This window comes from Artibeus jamaicensis, unplaced genomic scaffold (assembly GCF_021234435.1).
Source record: "Artibeus jamaicensis isolate MK-2021 breed Jamaican fruit bat unplaced genomic scaffold, CSHL_Jam_final scaffold_369, whole genome shotgun sequence".
Taxonomy (NCBI): domain Eukaryota; kingdom Metazoa; phylum Chordata; class Mammalia; order Chiroptera; family Phyllostomidae; genus Artibeus; species Artibeus jamaicensis.
The window spans coordinates 27,906,643-27,931,914 of record NW_026522042.1 but is presented as its reverse complement, the minus strand read 5'-3'; the positions used below and the strand labels follow the sequence as shown (position 1 = coordinate 27,931,914).

The 25,272-nt window shown below is 38.2% G+C and overlaps 1 protein-coding gene across 1 annotated transcript in view; it reads left to right on the top strand.

Moving 5' to 3' along the window:
• The window catches only part of MARCHF6 (membrane associated ring-CH-type finger 6), a 66,000-nt gene extending 46,313 nt beyond the window's left edge, over window positions 1-19,687 (top strand). The window contains exons 18-26 of the mRNA XM_037165438.2: window positions 442-579; window positions 1,565-1,769; window positions 2,329-2,398; window positions 5,103-5,284; window positions 6,916-7,050; window positions 10,582-10,671; window positions 13,059-13,191; window positions 14,251-14,386; window positions 16,804-19,687. Coding sequence (XP_037021333.2) covers window positions 442-579; window positions 1,565-1,769; window positions 2,329-2,398; window positions 5,103-5,284; window positions 6,916-7,050; window positions 10,582-10,671; window positions 13,059-13,191; window positions 14,251-14,386; window positions 16,804-16,894 — 1,180 coding nt within the window. The 3' untranslated portion in view covers window positions 16,895-19,687. The remainder of the gene's footprint in view (window positions 1-441; window positions 580-1,564; window positions 1,770-2,328; window positions 2,399-5,102; window positions 5,285-6,915; window positions 7,051-10,581; window positions 10,672-13,058; window positions 13,192-14,250; window positions 14,387-16,803) is intronic.
• The last annotated feature ends 5,585 nt before the right edge of the window (window positions 19,688-25,272 follow it).

Below are 25,272 nucleotides of genomic sequence, written 5' to 3'. Positions count from 1 at the left end.
TCCAACTCAATTTACGATTTACGACCTTATTTTAGTCCTTCCTCTTGTTAATAATCCATCACTTACACTCTCCTCCTTCCTCTATAATCTACCTAATAATGATCCAGGTTGGGATGATGAAAGGGAGGAAGGTGTGTTGAGTAAGGAGTGACTAATCATGTAACATGATACTAATATAGCAAGTGAGGTGAAGATAAGACCTGACCATCAGATTTAACCACAGGAAGGTCATTGGTAACCCTTGTAAGGAACAGTTTTGTGCAGCTTGAGTGGTAAGCCTTTTTGGCCTTAAGAGTGGAGGAGAGAGAGGTGGTAAAGACAGTGGAGTGGGTTCATCTGACTCTTTAAGGAATTCTGCTGTCATCTCTTTAAATATTCCCAGTATACTTATACTGTAAAACAGTACACATTATAAATTATGGCTCTTTATAATTGTCTTAGTGATGCTCCAGTGAGTGAACTGTCCCTTGAGCTGCTTCTGCTTCAGGTTGTCTTGCCAGCATTACTGGAACAGGGACACACGCGGCAGTGGCTGAAGGGGCTTGTGCGAGCATGGACTGTTACTGCTGGATACTTGCTGTAAGTACAGGCAGGCTACTCACAGGTGTGTGTGTCAGTGTAATCACCTTTCTGGAAACGTATGTTCCTTGCCTCCCTTAGGAGAAATTAGTTTTAATAAGAGACAATTTAGTAATGTCTGCAGGTTTGTATAATACTTATTTCTAAAATTTTTTAATTAAAAAATAAATCATTGTACATCCTTCTGTGGAGAATGTATGCATGTATTTATCCTCTTATAGGGGTTTGCTGCTGGCCCAGGTTCTTTTATTATACAGGGTAGAAAAAAATTAATTCATTAAAAACAAACCAACCTACCCTTGTTTTAAAAGTCTTAAACCTGATATGAGCTCTTCTCAGATTTAGTTTTTCAGTCATTTATTTAGTCAGCATGTTGCATTAATTTTTTTCAAGCTGTATTTGTTATATACTTACTTTGTGAATTAAACTTTTTTTCAGAAAATAAGTGGCATTCTGTAGCTATCTTAATGCAACGTATTTATTTAGTTGTATTTGATCATTTATCTTTTTCTAATGGCCCTGTGCCTTGCCCTGAGCCTTGCCCTGAGCTCTTCCATACAACTCATTTTTGCCTTAAGTGATCTGTGGATTGGAGGTTTTAGTTGGAAATACATGTCACAGCAGACATAGTAGCCACCTGTAGGTAGGAAAAGAAGTTGTTATTTTTCCTTAAGATCTTCACATAGAATATCTTGTACATTGTACTTTTTTCCCAGTTACTGATTTCTTCTCAGATACTGACTAAAGAAAACATTAAAAAATTGAATTTATGGGATACTCTGTATGTTAATTAACATTACATTTGGAAAGGTTTAATTTAAAGTGAGCACCAACATTTAGACCAGATTGAGGTAATAGTGGTATGTACAGATTCTACTTGTACATTTTCTATCCTAAGTAATAATTATTAAGAAAGTAAATGTCATATCTGCTGTTTATGCTGATCTTTAAGTGAGAATTTTTCACTGATGTAATTTTTACTTAGGGATCTTCATTCCTATTTATTGGGAGACCAGGAAGAAAATGAGAACAGTGCAAACCAGCAAGTTAACAATAACCAGCATGCTCGAAATAACAATGCTATTCCTGTGGTGGGAGAAGGTCTGCACGCAGCCCACCAAGCCATACTCCAGCAGGGAGGGCCTGTTGGTTTTCAGCCTTATCGCCGGCCTTTAAATTTTCCACTCAGGGTAGGTACTCTACAGACTTAACTGAAAGTCAAGGTTTTTCATATTTTTATTGAGAACTATTCATGCTGTTTTTGTTGTTGTTAGCCTATGGTCCTCTGTATAAATATGTCTTACAGTCTCATGACAAGAACTCATGTTTTTAGACCTTTCATTATGCAGCATAATGCATGTTAATGTTAGATCAGTTTATGAAATTGAATCACAGAGTTGGGATTCCTTGTGCTCTTGCTCCATGCTGTTTGCAAGGAAGGATATAAAAGACTTCTAGAACAAATAAGAAATTAAGATTATTGATTCATTTCAACTGTGTATCAGGAACTGGAGTTAGGGGGTCTAATGTTTTTCTCCCATTTAATTCTCATCCAAATACTTCAAAGCACTGTAGGTAATTTTACCTAAAATAAAATGTCTTTTTTATATAAAATAGAAGGAAACCTAGAAATAACCAATACAAACTATTTGTTTTTACTGGGAAAATTGTTTTGATTGTATGAGGGTGTTATAAAATGCATGGAGCTGATAGGAGCCATTTATGCACTCTCAGTGTTTTTCCTTGCAGATATTTTTGTTGATCGTCTTCATGTGCATAACTTTACTGATCGCCAGCCTCATCTGTCTTACTCTACCAGGTATGAACTTATGCTAGTTCTCCACTGATGACATTGTGACATCACGAAAAGGTGCTGTGTTTTAAAATGGCATATTTTAGGCCCTGATATGCCAAGGTTGCAGGTTGAGTCCTTGATCAGGGCACATGCAAGAATCAACCAGTGAGTGCATAAATAAGTAGAACAACAAATGATGTTTCTCTTTCTTTCCTTCCTTCCCTCTCTCCCTTCTTTCCTCCCTTTCTCAACTCAAAAAAAAATTTTTTTTAAAGCATATATCTTGCTGGGGTGTGACCATTCATCAGATATAAAATTGAAATAGTTTTTCCCTCATTTCTGATTGAAGATAGGATATTGATCTACTTAAGGTTCTACTTAAGTAGTTTGGCCAGTTACAAAGTGGCAGGAACAGCTTGCTGTCCCCACCCTCCCCAGTTACTGTTTTGAGCTCTTAGCAAAACATATAAATGTATATTAAGTTAGTGTCTTGATTGATTATAATACTCAATATAATTTTATAAGTCAAATTTGTATTAATAAGTACTTGAATGTTCCCATGAGGGCTAAGGCCAGGAAGGAGCAAGTAGGACATTTTAATTTCAAGGGAGGTTTCTAAATTATATATATATTTTCTAATCTGTAGGAATTGTGGTTTACCTTAAACTGTCTCTGCATAATAACTTTCAACCTTTAGAACTCTGCTCTTAAACTCAATATTCATCACAGCTATTAAAATGACAAAGGTTAATTAACTATGAGGTATAATGTAGTAAATGTATTGCTGAGAAAACTTAGTTGTTTAACTTTGGACAGTTTTGCACTTAGGTTTTTATGTTCCATTTTCATGTTTTTATCAGAAATATTAAGAAAAAGTTTAACAAAAGAAGGAAATAGTTTTAGTGCTTAAATTTGGCAGTAAAAATACTTTTAATTGCATTGAAGATTGTTAACTAAATATTTCCCTGTTAATCTGGTCCCACGATCTAGAGAGAATTCAGTTGTGTTTAATCATAGAAATGCTTAGTGTCATAGTACACGTTTAAGGTGGTGAGGATGCTCTCCCCACCCCCATATAGGTTACTTTTTCTGTAGCTACAATTTAATTGGTGATAACTGCAAACTAAAACCTAACTCTTTCCTCTTAAAAATACTTTTGTTTAGAAGTATATGAAGTATGGAATGGAAAGTAGTCTTTAAATTTTTTAAAATGAAACAAATACCTTGGAGTAGAAATAGATATACATATATGCATACACATACACACAAACACTAAAATTACTACAGGATTGTCAGTGATGATTATTATAACTTCAAATTAACACATGTATGTGTTCATGTATTGTAACATTTACATGTACTTGTCTTTAAAAATGAAATTATCTTGCCTAGCTGGTATGGCTTAGTGGAATCAGTGCCAGCCTGTGAACCGAAAGGACACTGGTTCCATTCCCAGTCAGGACACTTGCCTGGGTTGTGGACCGGTTCCCTCTGGGCATGCAAGAGGCACCTGATGGATATACCTCTCTCACATCAATGCTTCTCTCCCTCTGAAAATAAGTAAATAAAAGCTTGTTTAAAAATAAAAAAAATGAAATTATCTTCCCATCCAAGCCATTCTGTAAGGCTTCAAAGAAGTCTGCTTATCAGTGTTATGTCTTGTAAGACTTGACAGTTGCTCTGGTTCAGTTTGACTGGGGACTGTGGTTTCAGTAGTCAAGAGCATGAGCTTTTGTCATGTAGGCATGAGTTCAAATTCAGTCTCCACCCTTGTGTGACCTTAATTAGTCAAGCTTCTGTTGCTGAGCCTAGGTTCCTTACTCTTCAAAACGGAAGTGGTAGTTACTTTGCAGGGGTAGTAGGGAGGATTAATGAGATAATAGGTAGAAAGTGCTTAGGATAGCTACTAGCTTCTTTCAGGTATTCAAAAGTAAAGACAAGTTCTACATTAAGGAGAAATTGGTTCATAGACAAATGCACTTGTAAATTTGGGTCTTGCTATTCTCTCTAGTCTTATTAAGAAGTAACCATGTAAAGAATGTCACTAAATAAAGGATCTTACGTAGGAGTTAGATTTTTTGTGATTACAGTGTAGACTTTATTTGTAATAACTCCTTGAGAATGTTCCTTAGACAACTTTCAAATATGTTTAAAATAAGTGTCAGTATATTTAGACCCTAATTTTTCCAAGAATATGAATATGCTATTCTTTGGTAATTGTGTCCACTTATTAAAGTAAGCTTAGTTTTCTGTCTAGACAAAAAAGTCATTGAAAGAAAACTATTCTAATTATTTGTAATACTTCTAAATATTAAAAGTATGTATACAAATAATAGAAAATAAATTCTCTAACTTTTGTCTTATAATGTGCTTAATGATTTCATTTGGTGATAAAAAACAGTGAAAACAACCACCCTCTCAAGTTTTTTCAGACCCAAAAGAACAAGTAATGGGCATGGCTAGTTTAGGAGGGCTAGTTCCCAGGGATTAGCTGTGTTTTGGTTGCATTTTAATCAGATAATCATGTTCTTTGAAGTTTGGGGGGTTTGTTTTTTGTTATTTTGTTTTTGGTTTATTGCTTTTAATAAAGATACTGATATATCAAAATGTGCTGTTTTTTGACTAATTACTTAAAATGGTTGAAAATACCAATAGAACAATATTAACATCAAGATTATAGTTCTTTTTTTGTAGCCAATGTCTCATTTATCAGTCTTTCTATTTTCAGTATTTGCTGGCCGCTGGTTAATGTCATTTTGGACGGGGACTGCCAAAATTCATGAGCTCTACACAGCTGCTTGTGGTCTCTACGTCTGCTGGCTGACTATAAGGGCGGTGACAGTGCTGGTGGCATGGATGCCCCAGGGACGCAGGGTGATCTTTCAGAAGGTTAAAGAGTGGTCCCTCATGGTAGGTTTTTCTAGTGAAGACTGATCTTGTCTAATAGGAGTAGTGGATATTTTTTCAATAATTTCTTTAAATGTTTCTTCATTATCTGGATAGTGTCAAGAGTTGATTTTCTTGAATCAGAAGGGATAGTCCTTTAAGACAGTAGCTTTCTGGTTCATTCTAAAAAGCACAGTTAAATGTATGTGAGAGGTAAGAGAAAATTATGTTATTAAGTGAGCCAGTAATGTCTTGAGTAAATAATATAATAGAAACTTATTTTGGAGATTGATTACATTTTTAAGGAGTAAAGTATTCTGTAGAATTTAAAATCAGTTTGTTTAATAGAAATTTTTTTAACAATTTTTTTTCTAAAATTAGATTTTTTGATGTATTTGAATATATAAAATCTTGACTTAAGGATTGAGTCAGTGTTTTTCATGTAATTGGGAGTCCTTTAATCACACAATATATTGCTTATTCAGGAATGTCTTGGCTAACATGAAAGTGTAGTAAATAATGGAAATTTTTACTTTCAATAAAGAATTTAACTGCCACAAAGGTGGTGGGAAAATGTCACTCTAAGATGGTCCAAGTGTGACAATTTATTGATTGATTTTAATGTTAGCCATGACTTGTAAAGTGTAGTTAGGTAATTGCTTATGCCTTTTCATTTGTGTAACCAACTCTTGTTTTGTATCTAAATTTATGTTTTGGTTTTATTGAAAGTTTTATATTGATTTAATAATAAAGTTGAAAAAAAAACCACAAGGGATTTATTGTATATTGTAAGAAGAGGGATAAATCTAATCCATAGGATAATGAGACATCTAACTATATTTTAAAATAAAGAAAGAAATCAGCTAATTCTAGTTTTCATTTGATGTTCTTCCGTATCATCAGTTTGCCATTTAAAGTAACAGTGTACTGACTGTGTCTTCATGCATACCAGATTACTCTCTTATTGAAACAAATGTACTCACTGAGGCTGTCTTAAGAATAGTGAGATCATCAGACGTTAAGGCTGCTATAAAGACTGATTTCTTTGTTAGGATTTCATAGTGGCCAGTGTGTCTGAATTCTAGACCTGCACTGTCTAACACAGTAGCCATGTGGCTAATGACTACCATATTGGGTAATACAGATACAGTCATTTCTGTTAGCATAGTAAGTTCTGTTGGACCACACTGTTTTAGAGGGCTCCACTTTGATCAGCTTGATTAATTACCTTAATTAGGGCTATGCAGAGCCCTTCAATACCAGTTCATCCCAGGGGTCACAGGTCAGCTTGTGGGTCGGTCACCATTGGATCAGTAGCTTTTCTTGGACAAATGAAAGCCGACTACTGAGAATGAGATTGAGAAAAGCAGCACAGCCACCTGGTTAATATATGTAATAAAATGAAGTTTTTATAACTTTGTAGCAGCAAAGCATAGTAATATCATGTTTTCATTATAGCTTAAGCTTTTATAGTTATATATTCAAATTTCACTTAAACATGTAGCATAATATATATTTACGTTGTTTATGGTAATATATTCATTCTCTTAGACATAAGGTCAATGAAGAAAAATTAACTTCCCAATGGAATGAAGAGCTGGGCTAAAAGTCAGAAAGTCTTTCATTAATGACATGGCCTCTCATTTCTTAATTAGATAATGAAGACTTTGATAGTTGCGGTGCTGCTGGCTGGAGTCGTCCCGCTCCTTCTGGGGCTCCTTTTTGAGCTGGTTATTGTTGCTCCTCTGAGGGTTCCCTTGGATCAGACTCCTCTGTTTTACCCGTGGCAGGTAAGTGCGATCTTTTGCACTTGATACTACTTTTGATTTTAAGCAGTTTGTTTGGGAAGACTCCTTAATTCTATTTCAGGGAAGACCTTTGTAACATTAAATAATGTATTTCAATCTATGGCTTTCCAGGTATGCAGGTTATGTAAGTCCTTTAGACCTTATTTTATAGGTTAAAATGTGATTATTCATTTAGGCTTCACTAATGTTTGATGATACAAACTAACATGTGTTGATCTTTTTACCTTTTAGTTAGGGCAGGACATCCAGCTTCTTTGGCTTTGAGACTAAGCAATAACTTATACTTTTGAATAATTATAGCATTTATCTCACAGTGTCATAGAACTTATGGGGCTAGAGCATTTTGGAGAAACCTATGTAGGTCACAGCAAAAATCTTAAAGCTTCTGGGGAAAAATTTAACTTAACTGTAGTACTTAGAGCCTGAAGTTAATGTCATGGACCTCAAGTTTCTAAGAGATGTTAGAGGAGAGAGCTAGGCATTGACTTCAGTCATTCAAAGGCTATTTCAGCCTTGTTTTTACCTCCTCATAATATATTACGATGGATTTTCTGAAAATGAACATTATTTGGTACATACTTCCCTTCTTCTATGCTTTCCAGACTACAAACTTCATCTAACAGCAAACATATAATTGAGTGCTTTAATGTGTGCCCAAACCCTGTACTGCATAACTCAGGTGGAAATGAAATGGGGCTAATGCAGGAGTTTTTTGAGGACCTCATGCTGGTGGGAAAGATAGACAGGTACCCATGTAAACTGTGCAGTGATTGATACAAGCACAAGGAGCTATGGTATCACATAGGAGAGGTATTTAACCAGCTTTGGGAGTTTCCAATAATGATTTTTCTCTAGGAGGTAGTGTCTAAGACAATGTAGTAGAGAGAAGTGGGTAAACAATCAAGAAGTGTGTTCTAGGAGGGAGTGAGTGGGCAGACCACAGAGTGAGCAAGAGGATGAATATGTAGTTAACTGCCTCTAAGCCAGTGTGCTGATAAGTTAGAATGGGAGAGAAAAGTGAGAGTAAAGTAATAAGGCTTATGTAATGCCTGTGGGAGCTGTGTTGCAGTGTAGTCAAACTGAATCGGTGATTGAGGGGAAACATTTTTGAAGAACAACACCAGCTGATAAAGATAGAGGGATTAACAGATTAGAAAATCACTGTTTTGTGCTAGTTAACAAAAAATTGATTCCAGCAAGAATTGTTAGTGAATGTTGAACCCATCTGGTGAGGGTTGATGGGTCTTGAGTTACTATTTCTGCATAATCAGTTACCTCACACTTAGTGGCTTAAAACAATGATTTATATTGTCCAAAGAGTCTGTGGGTAAGAAATTAAGACTAGTTGAGGCTTCAGCTTGTCTCTGCTCCATGTTATCTTAGAAACACTCCACGGCTGAGTGTGATTTGACAGCTGGGGCTGGAGTCATTTGGAGGCATCATCACTGAGGGTCAATGCTAGTTGTTGGTTACACCCAATCTGGGCTGTTGGCTGGAGCCACTGGATGTACCCCGGCTTCCTTGCAACTTGGTAGCCTCAAGAAAGTTGGGCTACCAGTGTCCCAACCAGTAAGATAGAAGCTGCATCTCCTTTTAGGACCATATCTCAGTAGTCCAGCTTCATTTTTCATTATATTCTACTGGGAACAAGTCACAGAGGTTGGTCCAGATTCAAGGGAAGGGGAAGTAGACCTCTACCCCTCAATGGGAAAAGAATTTGCTGGCATGCTTTGATACGACAGTGCACGGTGGCAAAGTGATACCTTAGAGATTACTTCATAGTCTCACAGAGAAACAAATCTTTATAGTGGAGGGGTCAGGTGAATGTTACCTTAACCCAGTGATTGCTGCAGATGCATTAAACAGATGGTATGTGCCTCCAGATATGCAGGGTGCTGCACTGAAAAAGCGAGGTAGCCCTGGCATCCAGGAGCTGCCCTGGCACTATCAGCTAGGCCTTGGTGTTTTGTTGGGTGTAAACAATTTCACAGAACATCGGCATTACATAAGATCACTCTGACCATGATGGATCAAGACAAAAATAAGACTCCTGCCATAGTCATGTCTGAACACAGGTAAAACATAAGTATTGTCCAAACCACAATAATGACCAAATATCCCCTGTCCTGGCAAATATGATTGGGTGCTGCTTTATTACCAATATATAGTTTTAGCTTCAGTCTGTCCCTCAGTCTGATTTAATAAGATACCCAATTATAGATTCTCTGCCTTCTAATAACATCTGACACAGAGCAAAGCTTTGCTTCCTTAAGTCCCCTCCCATAAGCCAAAATCCTGTATCAACCCCTTTCTAACATGCTGTTACTAAGTACCCCCAGTTCCCCATGCTGTGTTCTCCCTCACCTCAGTGAGGACTGAATGCAACTTACCTAGTTACATGTGTTTTCTTGGTGGTCTTGACAGTACCCAACATTGTTATTTTGGAGAATTATTTGAACCTATTCATTTTAAGAATGATTATATATTGTGACCTAGCAGTTTTGCTCTTCAGAATCTGCTACAAAGACATTTACACATGTGAATGTAGAAGGAGGCAAGAACAAGGCTGTTTCTGCTATTATATCACTTTTTTATAATGTCAAAAAAATTAAAAGCAACCTAGATATCCACCAGTAGAGTGACTAAATAAAATGTCGTAGGCCTTTGATTCGATTTGGAATTCAGTGCAGCAGTTAATAAAGTAGAGCTGTATATCTTCTTATAGGTATCCCTCAGGTATGTTTTTGAGTAAGGGATAAACACAAGTTGTAGACAGATATGTGCAGCATGATGTTCCTAATAGTGAAACCCCAAACTTTGAAAACAGAACAGCTGTTTTTTTCTTGATTTCTGACTTTATGCTACTTGCCTTTCTTGCCTCATCCGGCTGCAGATCTGTGGGAATCTGAGGGATTTCAGCAGAGGAACTAGTGTGCTGTGTCCTCGCTATGGGAAAAGACTGGAAAGAATGGATCTTGAAGGAGCTTGAACCTCAGTGATCCCCTCAGGCATCTCCCACATTGAGGAGCCTGGTGTAGCAGTGGAGGCTCTAGTAGCAGTTCAGCAGAACTATGAATTCACTGGGTTAGAAGCACTCTGTGAGCATCGGGGTGGTTTCTTTAGGCCAAACATGCCTCCACAATCTTACTTTGTTATGATCAGCTGAGCTACAGTCTAATAAGATGGTTTGATGAAATAAAATCATGGCACTATTTTATATTTGTTCTATGAGATCTCCGTCAATGTTCCTAATTTTCCTAGTTCTCTTTTCCTAAAATGATGCAGATTTCTGAAAGATACAAGAATGATTTTTGATAGAAATGTTGAACTTGAACCGCTGAGGGAAAATATTTCCTGTATTTTCCAGCATATGTTAGTCTTATGTAAGTCTCAGTCATCCTGTAGGGCTTGAGTTTTGAAATGAAATAATTAAGAAAATTATATAGCCTCTTTGTTGGGTTTATTGCTAAAAAGAATAATACAAATTTGTTAAATGTTTTTTTATTAACCTAGGACTGGGCACTTGGAGTCTTGCACGCCAAAATCATTGCAGCTATAACATTGATGGGTCCTCAGTGGTGGTTGAAAACTGTGATTGAGCAGGTAAACAGAATCACTTTTCTGAAAAAGACTGGGAGTAATACTGATTCCATTGATGGGACCTATTTTTCATTTTTTAACTTTTCCAAGTTTTCTGTATCTTCTTTTATGAGCATATATAACTCTTTTTTTTAAGTTAATTTGCTCCTTTATCACCATGAATTTGTATCAATCACTCTTAAGACTTACCTTATCTGAAGGTTAACCAGTAGCTTACAGTACCTAGAACTTTATACAAAGTAAAGGCAAAAATTAGCATATGTGCTTTTGGTGGGGCAGGAGTTCTGATGGAAGCTTGTTGTTTAGGTTCCTTAAACTTGTTGTAGGGGAAAAAAGCTATTCAAGGCAGTGAATAAAAGGAAAAAAAATAATAGATTAAAAAAGCAGAGTTGTTTGGCAGTATTTTAGCTATGTTGCACCTAAGAGTATTTTTGTATTATGGAACCATTAGATAATTTGGTCATTGTGATCATAACCTTGAAAAAGATAAATGTGCTTCTGTATTCTGATAATAAGGCTAAGAAGTATGCAGTTTATTTTAGGAAGATTTCTGTCCAAAATAGCCAACATAACAGAATTTGGGAATTACTTAAGTTTTACTTATATCTAGAAAGTGTTCTTGTGGGGCAATCCTCTTATCCTTATCCAGTGCCAAATAAATAAGGGGTTGTAGTTCTGTAGCAGTAAAAGGAACATCTCATTTTGATGTATAGAAAATAAAGGCAGTAGTTTTCAGCCCAGTCTGCACAAGAAAAATTGTAAAAAAAAACTCCTGTATGTGGAGATTTGTGAGGGTGGGGAGGGCCAGGGCATGGCTCTGCCTGTGCACGCGTCTCTCAAGTGCGGCCTTTCTCTGTGAGTGCCCGGAAGTGAAGTGCACTGTGGGTGCACGGCAGCATGTCCACTCATGGTAGGAGGATGAGCCACTTCACTGTAGAGTTGCCAGGTAAGACACCTTTGCCCTTGCAAAGGAGTATGGAGAATAAGGGTTTAATCACAGCTGGCAGCTGTGAGACATTGTTGATCTTTGTAACACTGAACGTTTTGCTCTCTGATGCGTTCTTTTCTCAGACATATGTGTAAGTTTAAAGTGGTTGAGAAACACTGGGACGCCTTGCTGCATGAGTGTAAATGCATCTGGGTTAAGTAGATTTCTTTGGGATCAGAAGCTGCCCTTAGGGGATGAAGCCAGGTTGTCATTGTCTCTGGCCCTCTCCTCAGGGATAGGGTGAGTTGTACCATGAGGCGTGACTGTGGGCAAGCAAGGTCAAAGTGCTGGAGAAAAATAAGAATAACACAGCCAGTTTGCCCGTCTGCATGCCATCTTTATTTTCCATTATTCCCAAGGTCTTCTCCCTTTCATTCATTCTTATCTCTGTGGTGCTAGCCACTAGAACTTTCTGGGTAAGATTACGGAAATGCTCTAGAAAATTTAAAAAATTTTTATTTATTTATCTTTAGAAGGGAAGGGAAGGAGAGAAATATCAATGTATGGTTGCTTCTGGTGCGTCCCCTGCTGGGAACTGGCCCCTGCTGGGAACTGGCCTGCAACCCAGGCATGTGCCCTGACGGGGAATCGAACCGTGATCTTTTGGTTCACAGGCCCGTGCTCAATCCACTGAGCTACACCAGCCAGGGCTAAGAAATTTTTGAATTAAAAAATGTATTCACTGCAGAATTCACTTATACTGAAGTTTTCTATAAAATACCTTTTGGTTAAAATTTGATTTATACAAGTTTTTCAGAAATATGTTCTTTGTTTATAATGTATTTTTTGAACTTTTTTTAGATTTTATTTATTTATTTTTAGAGAGGGGGAAGGGAGGGAAAAAGAGCAAGAGAAACATTGATGTGTGAGAGGTACATCTATTGGATGCCTCTTGCTAGACCCCCAACCACACCCAGACATGTGCTCTGACTGGGAATTGAACTGGTGACCTTTTGATTTGCAGGCCGGCACTCAATTGACTGAGCCACTTCAGGCCAGGGTTAATGTTTTTAATATTCAGATAAAATGAATGCAGTATTGAGTAGTAATAGATGATTTATGAAGTTATCTCAAGTTAATGTGGTCTTAAACTAATGTTATTAGATGCCATCTGGTATTATATAGCTCAAGGTTAGTATAGTTATAATTCTAGATTAGTGTTTTATTATTTCATTTCTTAGCAGAGTTAACTACAAAGTGTAAGGAGTTAAAAACTTGTGGGTCCCACGCTTATGTTTGTGTTTCAGAATTTGTCTTGACTTTGGATGGAAAAAATAACCAGTTTGAATCCTTTGGGTCTGGAAGACTCGACTCCCTGCAGCATGGATTCAGTAGAGATTGTTCTGTTAACCTGGGAGAATTGTTTTGTATCCTTGTTCCGACACGTTTCCCCATTTTCCAGGTTTATGCAAATGGTATCCGAAACATTGATCTTCACTATATCATTCGTAAACTGGCAGCACCTGTGATTTCTGTGCTCTTACTGTCCCTGTGTGTCCCTTACGTCATCGCGGCTGGCGTTGTTCCTTTATTAGGTGAGGAGCGCTGGCTGGGGGTCTGGGGAGGGCATGTTTTTGAACATTGTTATACTGTTATCACTTCTTGTACCATAGGCTGGCTGGCACCAAATGCTTTATTTATAAAAACAAATTCAGCTAAAACAATGATTTTAAAAAATCATTTATCTTAGATTTGATTATTCATGACAAAATGAAAAGGATCATAAAGCCTTTTGGTACAGTTTTTTTTTTTCTCTAGGCCAGTGAGAAAGTATTTACATTTACACTGTCCCCAAAATAGGCAGGAATAGATTTCCTACATGTTGTCTTCTCTTGACTAGAAGTGCTGTGATCACGTTATAATTAATTCTAAAAATGGTCTTTAGCATAAAAAGAAAACCAAAGAGAAGATGCTAATTTGTGATACTGAGTCAACCAGATCAATTTTATACCGAAGAACCTTCACAGGATCTTAAACCCCACATATATTTAGTTATAAGCACAAAGTTTTCCCCTCCAAATATTTTTCTTCTGAATTCCCTTCTCAATGATTAGTGTTACCGTTCAACAAGTTGCATGAGTAAGAAACCATGAAGGTCATTCATATCCCCTGAGGCTCTTCTGCTCTCCCTACTCAAACGGTCTTCAAGTCTCACTGATCCAGCGGTTGGAATCCATTCTCTCATTTCTGGTGCCCTCACCTGTTATTCATTGAGGTGTACGTTACCTCTCACTTTAATGCCAGCAGCCTCCTGTCTGGTTTCCCTGCTTTGACAACTAATTGATTTTTTATACTGCTGCATCGGTGACCTTTCAGAAGACCAAATCTCATTGTTTCTCTTTGGTAAACATTCTTCTTTGGTTCCTCCATGGCCTTTAGAATATAACTCAGCTCCTACGCTTAGTTCAAAGGCTCCCCCTTTGTGCTATGACCAGCTCCAGTCTGACCTCGATGGTTGCCTTACTTCATTTCACATGCAACAAGTTTCAGTTAAGCACCACCATCCAGTCCCCTGTTCTTAGTGAAAGGACAGATTTTCATTTCACTGTCATTCCATGTACACTTAATAGCTTTCCTCTTTTTTGGTTTTACAGGTGTTACTGAAGAAATGCAAAACTTGGTCCACCGGAGGATTTACCCATTCTTATTGATGGTTGTGGTATTGATGGGCATCTTGTCCTTCCAGGTCCGCCAGTTTAAGCGCCTTTATGAACATATTAAAAATGACAAGTAAGTCTAGACTTCCATTCATCTGCCACTCTTGATAAGATTTCTCATCCCTTAATTTTTGTGTCTAATGTGATAAGTCATAGGAGGAAAAATTGCTTAGATTCTGTATGTACATTGAGGTGGAATAGGATTTGGTGACAGATTGTGCGAGGATGTGAAAGAGAGAGTTACCAGAAACTCTGCTGGGCTGAGCTCCTGGCAGTATGGAGTTGTCATGTATGTAGATCAGGTTTTCAACTTGTTCCACAGGAGTTTTTAAACCATGCAACACCTGACTGTTTAGTCAGGGGCACTGACCTCTATTTCCTTAGATTGTCAAATAAAAAAATGACAACAGCCAATAAAACAATAGTCATCTGGTATGAATAAATCGAAATTATACCCATTTTCTTTGTTAGATCATAAAAACCTGTATATTTTTGGTGTGCTGCAGAATTTTATTAATTAGTTTATGTGTGCCATGAGATGAAATAGGTTGAAAATTGCTGGTGTGTATGAAAAGACTGGGAGAAACTGGTTTGGGGAGGAACATTTTTTTTTTTAAGATTTTATTTATTTATTTTTAGAGAGAGGGGAAGAGAAGGAGAGAGAGGGAGAAAAATATCAATGTGTGGTTTCCTTTTGTGTGTCCCCTGCTGGGAACTGGCCTGCAACCCAGGCATGTGCCCTGACTGGGAACCGAACCATGGTTGTTTGGTTCGCAGGCTCGCGCTCAATCCACTGAGCTACACCAGCCAGGGTGGAACATTTTTTTTTAATGCCTATTTCACATAGTTTTCAGTCAAATTCTTTGATCTGACAATATATTAAATAGTTTGAGATAAAAAGAAGCCTGTGTTACGAATTAGCAATACCTTCCTAAGCCATTTTTGTAATCAAGAGTCAGTAGGTTACTTTGACCACTGCTGAGAGAGGTGGCAAGGCTTACTACAAAAGTGTGGAGCCTTCTCTTTGGAGGAAATGGTGACCTGACCGCAGCGAGAGATTGAGGACAGCTAGAGACAGACAATAGCTTTTGGGGAGAATAGCCATTTGACCTTCCATTTCCTTATGGAAGGCTGAGTTCTGCTCTGCTTCAGTGGTGTCTGGCAAAGAAGGTGAGTTGTAAGCGTCCTTCCGGGCTTGCCTGGGAGAGCCCCAGTTCACACATGGCGCCTTCATGTCATCATTCACAGCACCCTTTGGACTCAGGGGTTCCCCAGTTTAGACAGCACATTATGTGCTCACCTTATTTCCTCTAAGGACTTGTAAGAGTAGTATTTTTAGGAATGAAATTTCAGAGTGCCCAAGGCTTCCCCAAAGCATTTACTGACCGTTGAAAACACCAGTACACTTTTAGGTGGTGGTCAGAGTACAAAGTTCCATCAAACATGAAAGAAGGGGGAGGGGGGCTTCAGTAATGGAAGTCCATTTTCTCACTTCTCTTGTCTTGCCGAAGTCTTCCTGGGCACTGCTTGATCTGCACTCATGCTCCCAAATGGGCACTGGCACACTTGTGCTCTAGGCCCCTCTAGCTCATGGCCACAGTTTTGTCACCCACCGGTTTCCAGGGCTCAGGCTGCAGGTCATTCAACAGTAAGGCATATCGCAGTGCCTGCCATTGTCATGGGCATGCAGTGTCCTGGTGGAGGACTTCCGGTGTTGTCAGATTGCAGCCAGTTACTTCTTTCTCTTTTTCTGCCTTCCTGCTCTCTTGACCATAATCTCCCTGTCATCATGTCACAGGAGTTAGGAACATGTCATGTTCTTCCCTTGCACCATAGCCTCCTACCTTCTGTCACTCACATACACTCACTTCTCTGTTGTCTCCCCTTTGACATCGCTGAAATCTTTGTCCTTTAATTTATCCTATTCTTTAGAACTAGAGGTGTTCAGGTCCACTGAAAAGGGGTCTGGCTGGTGTGGCTCAGTGAATTGAGTGCTGGCCTGTGCACCAGAGGGTCGCTAGTTTGATTCCCAGTCTAGGGCGCATGCCTGCGTTGTGGGCCAGGTCCCTAGCAGAGGGTACGCGAGAGGCAACCTTTCTGATTATTGTATTTCCGGTACGTTTCTTCGGATCAGTCCACTAAGGTGTTTCATAAAATACTATCCATATAGATAAATCCCCTGCATAAGTTTACTCTGCCTTATTTACTCCTCTGGCCTCTTGAGTGTTTGAGTTCATGAGAAGCCCCAACCGGTGGACTGGGGCATGTGCTCCATTGTACACATCTGAGGCCTTCTGCTCTTTGCTATTCGGGGCTTGCTTTTGTGCTTTTAGCAAGTATTCATCCAGATTCTCCTTCTACCTACCTAGTCACGGAAGTAGGAGTGAAGTGATCTGATTTGCATTTTTAAAAAGTATCACTGACTGCTTTTTGGAAGAATGTTTTAATATGTAAGATCATAGAGTAACCACCCTGTTTTTTACATTTAAGGTACCTTGTGGGCCAACGCCTTGTAAACTACGAACGGAAATCTGGCAAACAAGGCACATCTTCGCCACCTCCACAGTCATCCCAAGAATAAAATGGTTGTCTCAACTACCTTGACCTTCCCCTTGCCTTTACATGTCCTTTTCTGTGGACTTCTCTTTTTGGAGATTTTTCCCAGTGATCTCTCAGCATTGTTTTTAAGTTAAATGTATTCGACTTGTGTTCTCAGCATTTGGAGAGAGCCGCAGCTTAAGGCTCCGCTGCCTTTCTGCGTCTTCTGACATCACTGCTGTTTGAGATCTGTACATGTGTAAATAGAAGTTCCTGGATACCCCAAACCTTGGATTAAACAGAATGTGCATTGTACATCTTTAAACAAATGTATATTAATTTATTAAATCTAGTTGTCACTTTATTTTGGACCTGCTGTGATCTTGACAGGAAACGTGCCACAGAGCCACAGTGCAGAGGCAGGACGTACTAATGACATCTCCTGGAGCACAGTGTCATGTGTTCCTATCAGTTCTCATTAAGTAAACTGTACGTTCAGTCTGTCTTGGCTATTGACACCTTACCAAGAACATAAAAGACAAACGGAAATCAGCAGTGGAGCGTCTGCGGTAAGGAAACATGAACTTCGTGCTTCACTGTCAGTCGTTTTTGGAAGTTACTTTGTATAACACCAAAGCTGTTGTACATTTTCTACTGCCTGATTTTTTTCATGTGTCTGTGTTTGTAATATTGTATAGTATCTTGTGCTCGGTGGGGAAATGGTTTTTAATTTTGATAATTTAATATTCATAGTGATTAGCATTGGGAGTTGGGTTTTTGTGCTTGTTAGGGGCATGACTATACTTAGAGGGGGGAAAAAGTCCAAAAGATTTTCATTAGTCCCTTCACCCCCACTTTTCCCCATACACGTGTCTTTTTTTTTTTTTGGCAGCAGTGGTATACGTCATGCAAGTTCATAAGTCTTACAAAATAACATCACCTAGGACACTGCACTGCATCTGACTGAAATCACAACATACTCATGTCCCTTAGATGTAGACAAGGTTTCTGGTCTGAGATCAACAGCATCAGAAGACTGTTAGGACACTTAGTCCTACTGGCTGGTGCATTGCTGGGTGAGGATTAGGGAGTACATTTCTTGTTTTCTGTGAGTAAATCCTGAGGTTTCCAGAGCTTTTTGTTTACAGAATAAAACCACAAACAAAACCAAGGTGATTTTATTTGTCCAGAAGGAACACGGCTGAGCTGGCTGTTTAACAGAGGAGTACAGAATGTATTTTATTGGAAATGTGCTGTGAAATCTGAAAACTGAACACAAACATGGTTTTCCCTTATAACCAAAGCTTCAGGTAGAAGTTTAGGGAAATAGAACAGTTGGGCACATGATCCAGATATTTGATGATCATGGTTTCTTGTGTGGATAGTGTCTGTTCTCTAATGATAACTAAAGCTCTCAGAGAAAATGAAAAGCATAGTTCTTCAGAAACCATACAAGAAGTTCCATATAGTATTAAAGGCCATAGACTCAAATCTGAGGATTTTTAAAATTTGAAAGTCAGCCAAACATAAGCTACTGAAATCAAAAGAAATGTATTCTGGTGGTTTTATAGTTGAACAATTTTTCCCAAAGTGGTAAGCAATTACTTTAAAATATATTTTAAAATATCAGTATCAAAAAACAAAGCTTGACATAGGATTCAGTGTTACACTTTTTTGGCAGTCTGCAGTAGGCCTTTTCTCTTGTATTTAAAGTAAGGTCTTTGCGATTCCTGCCTTCACTTAGAAATTTAGTCCTACTGTGAAAAATAAGGAGCATTTTAAAATGTCACCTGCCATGGTTAATGTCTATACAATAGAGAAATACGCTACAAAATTTGGTATATAATTTGATTATATTAACTTAGGTTTCTTTTTTAATTTTTCAGAGACTTTGTAGATCTTGATATAAAGTCATTGAAACATATTTATCTGTTTTACCACAAAGATATAGGCAGATACCACAACAGTTTAAAAATTGTTATTCTACAAAATTTTAAATGAATCTTACCAGATATTTTGTAAAATATATATATATATATATATATGAATGGCCAAAAGGTTGCCCTGCGTTTCACTTTCAGATAACTTTATCTTGTCTTATTTAATGATTTTCCTTTAGTTTTTCCGTTGTGATTTGTCCTGTTTTCAAAAAGATGAATACTTTCATAGAAAAGCATCTCTTGTCATACTGTTTATGTGGGTAGCACCAAGATTTGACTGACCAGTCTTACAGATGTTTGAAATCTTTAGTTTAGGAACTGTTAGTATTGCTGCCCTTCTTCATGTAGAATTTATTTTTAAAAATAGTGTAGTTTTGCTTCATTTTACATTGGGCTAAAATATTCTTCAAGGAGGTTAATTAGCAAAGAAGACCTTTTTGCTTTACCTTTATAAAGTGAAGACAAGTCAACATTTAGGGTTAGTTTTTCATGACCAGTTACCAAATGGTCATAGTATGAGGTATACTGTTGTTCATTATTAGCAAATTATGTTTGATTTTTAAACTACTAAGTACTAATAGTTGAAATGAAAACTGAAGAGAAATGCCAACGTGAAGTTTGTGTTAGGAGGCTAGCTTTAAAGAGCTCCATGTTTTAGGTGATCTTTTCCTGTTCTGCAGAGAAACAGTGGGTATCGGACATCTCAACTCCAAATGAAAACAAAAGTAATTTTTATTTCAACATTTAATAGAGCTGTTATTACTGTGGATTTTTGTTTTGTGTTTTTTTCTTGCCCTTATTTAAGAAATAGAGAATAACTTTTTGTCAAATGATTTGATCTCAGATATGTAATTTCTTTATTGGCAAAATGTTATTATTAAAGTGTAATTCTTGAATTTAGGTTGAATTGATGACTTTTAAAAACAATACAAAGAAACAGTGGACATTTCTACATGGTATTGCATTCACCCTCACACGAAACTGTAGCACCAGTATGTGAACACTGGCACTTTTTAAAACTTGGCAAGTTAACTACTTATTTTCGGGATTGAGTATTTTAAGTCCTCTACTGTGACCTATTTTTTACATTGTAAAATTAAATAATTATGTTAAAAATTCTCCTGTAGAATGATACCTAATGAGTCACAATCAAGAAAAGACAAAAGTGAAATGCCTTACTACTAAAGTGTTATTGAAAGCCTTATTTGTGGAGATTCTCTGATTTACTTGCTGGCGCTGTCTTGTATCCTTTTACTTAATTTGCTCTCTCAGTCACATGTTTTCAGCCCACTTACTACTCTGTGTCTTTAAAAAAATTTTTTTAATCCTCACCTGAGGACATGCTTATTGATTTTAGGGGGAGGAGGAGAGAGAGGGAGAGAAACATTGATGTGAGAGACAGACATCCCATCAGTGGCCTCATATGCACCCCAACTGGGGACCGAACCCGTAATTTACGGGTGTGCCCTGACTGGAAATTGAACCTGTAACGTTTTGGTTTATGGGAGGATGCTCCAACCAACTGAGCCACATTGGCCAGGGTTTTGTTTTGTTTTGTTTTGTTTTGTTTTGTTTTTTAACAGCCAGCATGAGCAAGGGCTACTTTCAAATAGTCTCTGACTATATCTCAGCATTAGTACAGGATAAAGATAAGACAGTATATATTTGTTTTTATTCCCATCTGTTTTTTACAGTGCCTCATTTTTTAGTCATGACAGTAATATAGTACCTTAAGTGAATATATAATGACCGTAAGGCCTAGACATGGACTGCTGTAGAAACTAAATAGAACACTTAGTTATTTGTGTTAGAAAACTGGAATGCCAGTTTTCTATTAAAGCAAACACCTTAGATACCCAGACTGATTTTATGTATATATTCTAAAATGCTCCCCTTTTTATGTGGTCATTTGTTGTCTTCTAAGTTGACAGAACAAAACCGAATAAAGTGAATGTTAGTTGTAGCCTAGTTTTTTGGTTGGTTTTTGCTTTATTGCAAGATTGCTTCAGAATCACAGAAATGTGTATTATTAGCATAAGTAGATTATCCAAGATCTCTTAACATAATTGTGGAAGAAGAAGAATTCACTGAAGTTACCTGTGGTCGTAGCCCCTTTGTTCTAAGTATAAATTTAAAGTGGCAGTTGCAGAGGACACACCTGTCCTCTGCCCCTCATGGTAACTACAGACCATCGGCACCGTGAAGGTGGAAAGCCCCTCTGTCCTGTGCCACCCGCCTCTGTGCCTCAACTACAAGATCCAAACGTGGAAGCTTCACCAGGTTGCCTCTTTTAGGTGGATACTTGGATGGAGTAACACCAATCAAATCCATTTTACATAGTTGCCCATAAGGCTCAGAGGAAAAGGAGAGGGCTCTACGTGGGTCTTTTTCCCTGCTGAGTGTCCTGTATGAAGAGATCTTTTTATTTCTAATTTTTATTTGTTTTTAGGTTCATTTTTTTTTCAATGACTTTTTAAAATCAAGTACATACATATTTATTTTAAATGTGGTGGTGGTAGGCAAAATGCTGTTTGAACCACAGAGCATCTTTAATCTATGAAGCTGAAATTTTACACACAGGAAATTGCATGGTGAGTCTCAGAAAGTGACCATTAATCCCACTTCCCACCCACAGTTTGCAGCCTGACTCGTCGAAAACAGAACCCATACCAGAAGTGGATTAAGGGTCTGAGGAGGTAACATTTTCTCCTCTTAACCATTCTCCCTGCCCCCACCTCGTGCTTTTCTGGTGTGTGTGTTTTGTTCCCCTCACTGTACTTAACACCATAGTTGAATGAACCATGGGGTCTGCCTTCAACGAGCCCACTTAGAGTGGAAAATAACAGAAAAAGGATCAAAGGCTGTATTAGAGAAAGTAATAAAATGCCACAGGAGACACACAGGATCTGCCTGGAGGGGATTCTGTGATGACCTAGGTGTGTCCTTAATCATTACTTTGTGTATCTAGGCACTTCTCCCCCCCCCCCCCCCCCCCCCCCCCCGTGATCCCTCTTTCAACCTTCTGCAGTCTCCTTCACTCAGTTCCACACTTTGCCCTCCTCAGGCGACAGCCGGCAGCTGGGGTGGAGGTCCCTTGCACTTTACATTGTTTAATCATCTTTCTGAAATGTTACATAGGTAACAGGTAATTGCTGTGTTTTTCTTGTTTGTTCAGTAACTAATGTGATACAAGCTTGTTCACAAAGCCCATTCATTCATTCACTTTGGTTTTTTGCCTAAAGGGATGAACCCCTGCTCATTGCACAAATCATTGGTCTGATGGAGCAGAATAGAGTCTAGAAAGAGACCCACACCTGCATGTATATGGATGGCTGATTTTGTCAAAGGTACAAAAGCCAAACAAATGGTGATGGAGTAATTGGACATCCAGGTGCAAAATTAAAAATTATATCTCAGTGTAATAATTAAAATGAATTATAGTCCTAAATATAGGACTATATTTCACTCCAAACTATAAACTTCTAGAAGAAGAAAAAGAAAAATGTTCAGCCTTGGGTTAGTCATGGATTTAGATACAACCCCAAAAGCATAATCCATAGAAGAAAAAATTGAATGGACTTTATCAAAATTAAAAATGTCTGTTTTTTGAAACATACTGTTGAGAGAACAAAAAGACAAGCCATGGAGTGGCAGGAAATATTTGCCAAACATTTGATGAAGGATGTGAATTCAGAATAAAGAAATCTCAAAATTCTATAGTAAGAAAACCTATTTGCTGATTTAAAAAATGGGCAGAATATTTAAAAAGACTAAAGATGGTATACAGATGGGAAATAAACACATGCAAAGCTGTTCAACATCATTAGACATTAAGAAAATGCATGTTAAAATCACAGTGTGATACCACCACATATCTATTAGGCTAAAATTAAAACTAATGGTGCCATGTGCTGGTGAGAATATGGAAGAACTGGCATTCTCATACTCTCTGGAGGGAATAGAAAGTGATACAACTAATGTGGAAAACAGTAGGGCATCTCTTAAAGGTTAAAATATGTACTTACCACTCCTAGTTATTTACCGAGGGAAGGGAACGTTAAGTCCATATGAATACTTGTACACTAGTGTTCATAGTACTCTTACTCATAATGGCCTAAAGCTGGAAACAATCCACATGCTCATTAACAGGTGAATGGGTAAACAATTATTCATACAATGAAAAGCAACTATTGATATACACAACATGCACAAATCTCAAATAACTGTGCTAAGTGAAAGTAGACCAAAAGGCACTGAATACTTCCATTTATGTAAAATTCTAGAAAATGCAAAGTAACCAACAGAAATCCACAGATCAGTGGGGGTGGTGAGGAGGAACTTGGAGGGGTTTCCAAGGGGCATGATGAAATGGGGGTGATGGACCCTATCTCGATGGGATCCTGGTATGACTATATCTGCATATGTCAAAACAACAAATTGTATGTAATTTATTGCATGTTAAATACACCTCAATTTCAAAAAAGTAATACTGTGTTCATCATATCAGCTCTCTATTGGACTGTTTCATACCTTCTTTCCTCAAAGTGCTGCTTTCTTCTTTCTCATTTTTACCTGATGACTTTTATTCCTGTTTCACTGAGTAGAATCAGTCAGAACAGAACTTTTCATAACTTCACACCCTTTCTGACATACCACACCCCATGTTTACTGCTCAAGCCTCCTTTTTCCAGAACAGGTCAAACCTCAGGACCTTTTGCCCTTGTGGTTTGCCATACTCTAATGTTCTTTATCCAGGCTCTCCTGAACCTCCTCGTTTTTTTTTAACTGAAGAATCATTTTTAGTGAGGCATTCTGTCTCTTCTGTATTTTTAATTTCATATTAAAATACTATAGGGTTTATTTTGTTGATATTGTACATTTTCCCTCACTTGGATGTAAGTGCCAGAGATTAGAAGCAAAAATAAAACTAGTTGGCCCTGGCTGGTGTTGCTCAGTGGATTGAGTGCCAACCTGTGAACCAAAGGGTCACTGGTTTGATTCCCAGCCAGGGCACATGCCTTGGTTGCAGGCCAGGTCCCCAGTAGGGGGCACATGAGAGGCAACAACACAACGATGTTTCTTTCCCTCTCTTTTGCCCTCCCCCTCTCTAAAACTAAATAAATAAAATCTTAAAAAAAAAACAACTAGCTGGGAATCACTACTGTATTCTAGAACAGTCCTTGGGACATGTTTGTTCAATGTTGTTAAATAAATCAATAAATCAGAATTAAAATAGTGTATTATAATTAAAACGAAACCGGAAAGCCTTATGCCATGAGGTAACCACTGTCCGTAGTTTAGCATATGCTTCCAGACCGTACTCTGTACATAAACAACACACCCACAGACCTTTCAGTCACACACAGTACAGGAGACGTGCTCCACAGATTGCTCTGTACAGTGCTTTCTTTCACTGTATATTTTACAAACATATCAGCACTTAAGTAGCTACCCATTGAAAAAATTTTACTATTCTATTGTGTAGCTAAGACTATGGTTTAATGTTTCTGAAAGAATTAGTTAACCCATTTTATTATATGCTGTGGTAAACACTTTTGTCCCTATTCATATATTTAGGCTGGAATTTCTGTAGGATAAATTTGTAGAAGATTGCTAAGTCATCAAAAAATTTCCAAGTGCCAAATTGCCCCCCAAATTTGCACTTCTCTCGTCAATTGTTGTATAAGATACCTTATTTTCCCATATCGTCCTCAAAATTAGTGACTATTTTCAGTTTTTGCTAAAGCTGTTAATTTGAAAACGTGTATCTATCTGGTGAATACGTTGGCCAGGTAGGAGTCATGGTTGGGGCTTCATGACTATAGGGAAGGAAGGAGAGTTTGTCACTGGTCTCCTGGAAATAGCTTACCCTAGTTCTCCATCTTCCTGTCCAGAGGTGAGCAAGGGGAGGTGGGTCCTGGGGCCTCTTTCATTCAGTGTGGGTGTCAGGGGCAGTTGCAGCAGCCAGCCAGGATGTCCCTAAACCAGGGTTCACACCTTGCATGCTGCCCTGATCAGCACCCGCCAGAACGGAACAATTTCTTCTATTCTTCCACTTAAAGCGGCTCTATCAGAGGTGACTACACCTGGAGTGGCTCAGCCACCCTACCCTGGGAAGCTAAGTTAAACAGAATCTTATGGCTAGAAACTACCCATCGTCTAAACTCTTCAATAGCTTATAAACTGAGATCTGAAGAAAGAGCTCACTAAGGGGAAACAACTGGACAATGGTAACAGCAAGCGCTTCAGGGCGCCGACACTTGGACGTTTTTTGGACAAGCTGCCAGGGGTACGTTGCAGGATGAATGAGGCAGTTGAGGAAGGCAAGGGCCAGATTCCTTCAGGGAGGCTCACGCGGACTGCAGGGATCACCCCTAGTGACTTTAACGGCTTCCAAAAAAGGAGAACCCGAGTCACCCTGTCCCTAAGTTTCCCGTTGCTAGACAAGGAGAAGTGGGGGTGGCCTCTGTGAATTCGCTTC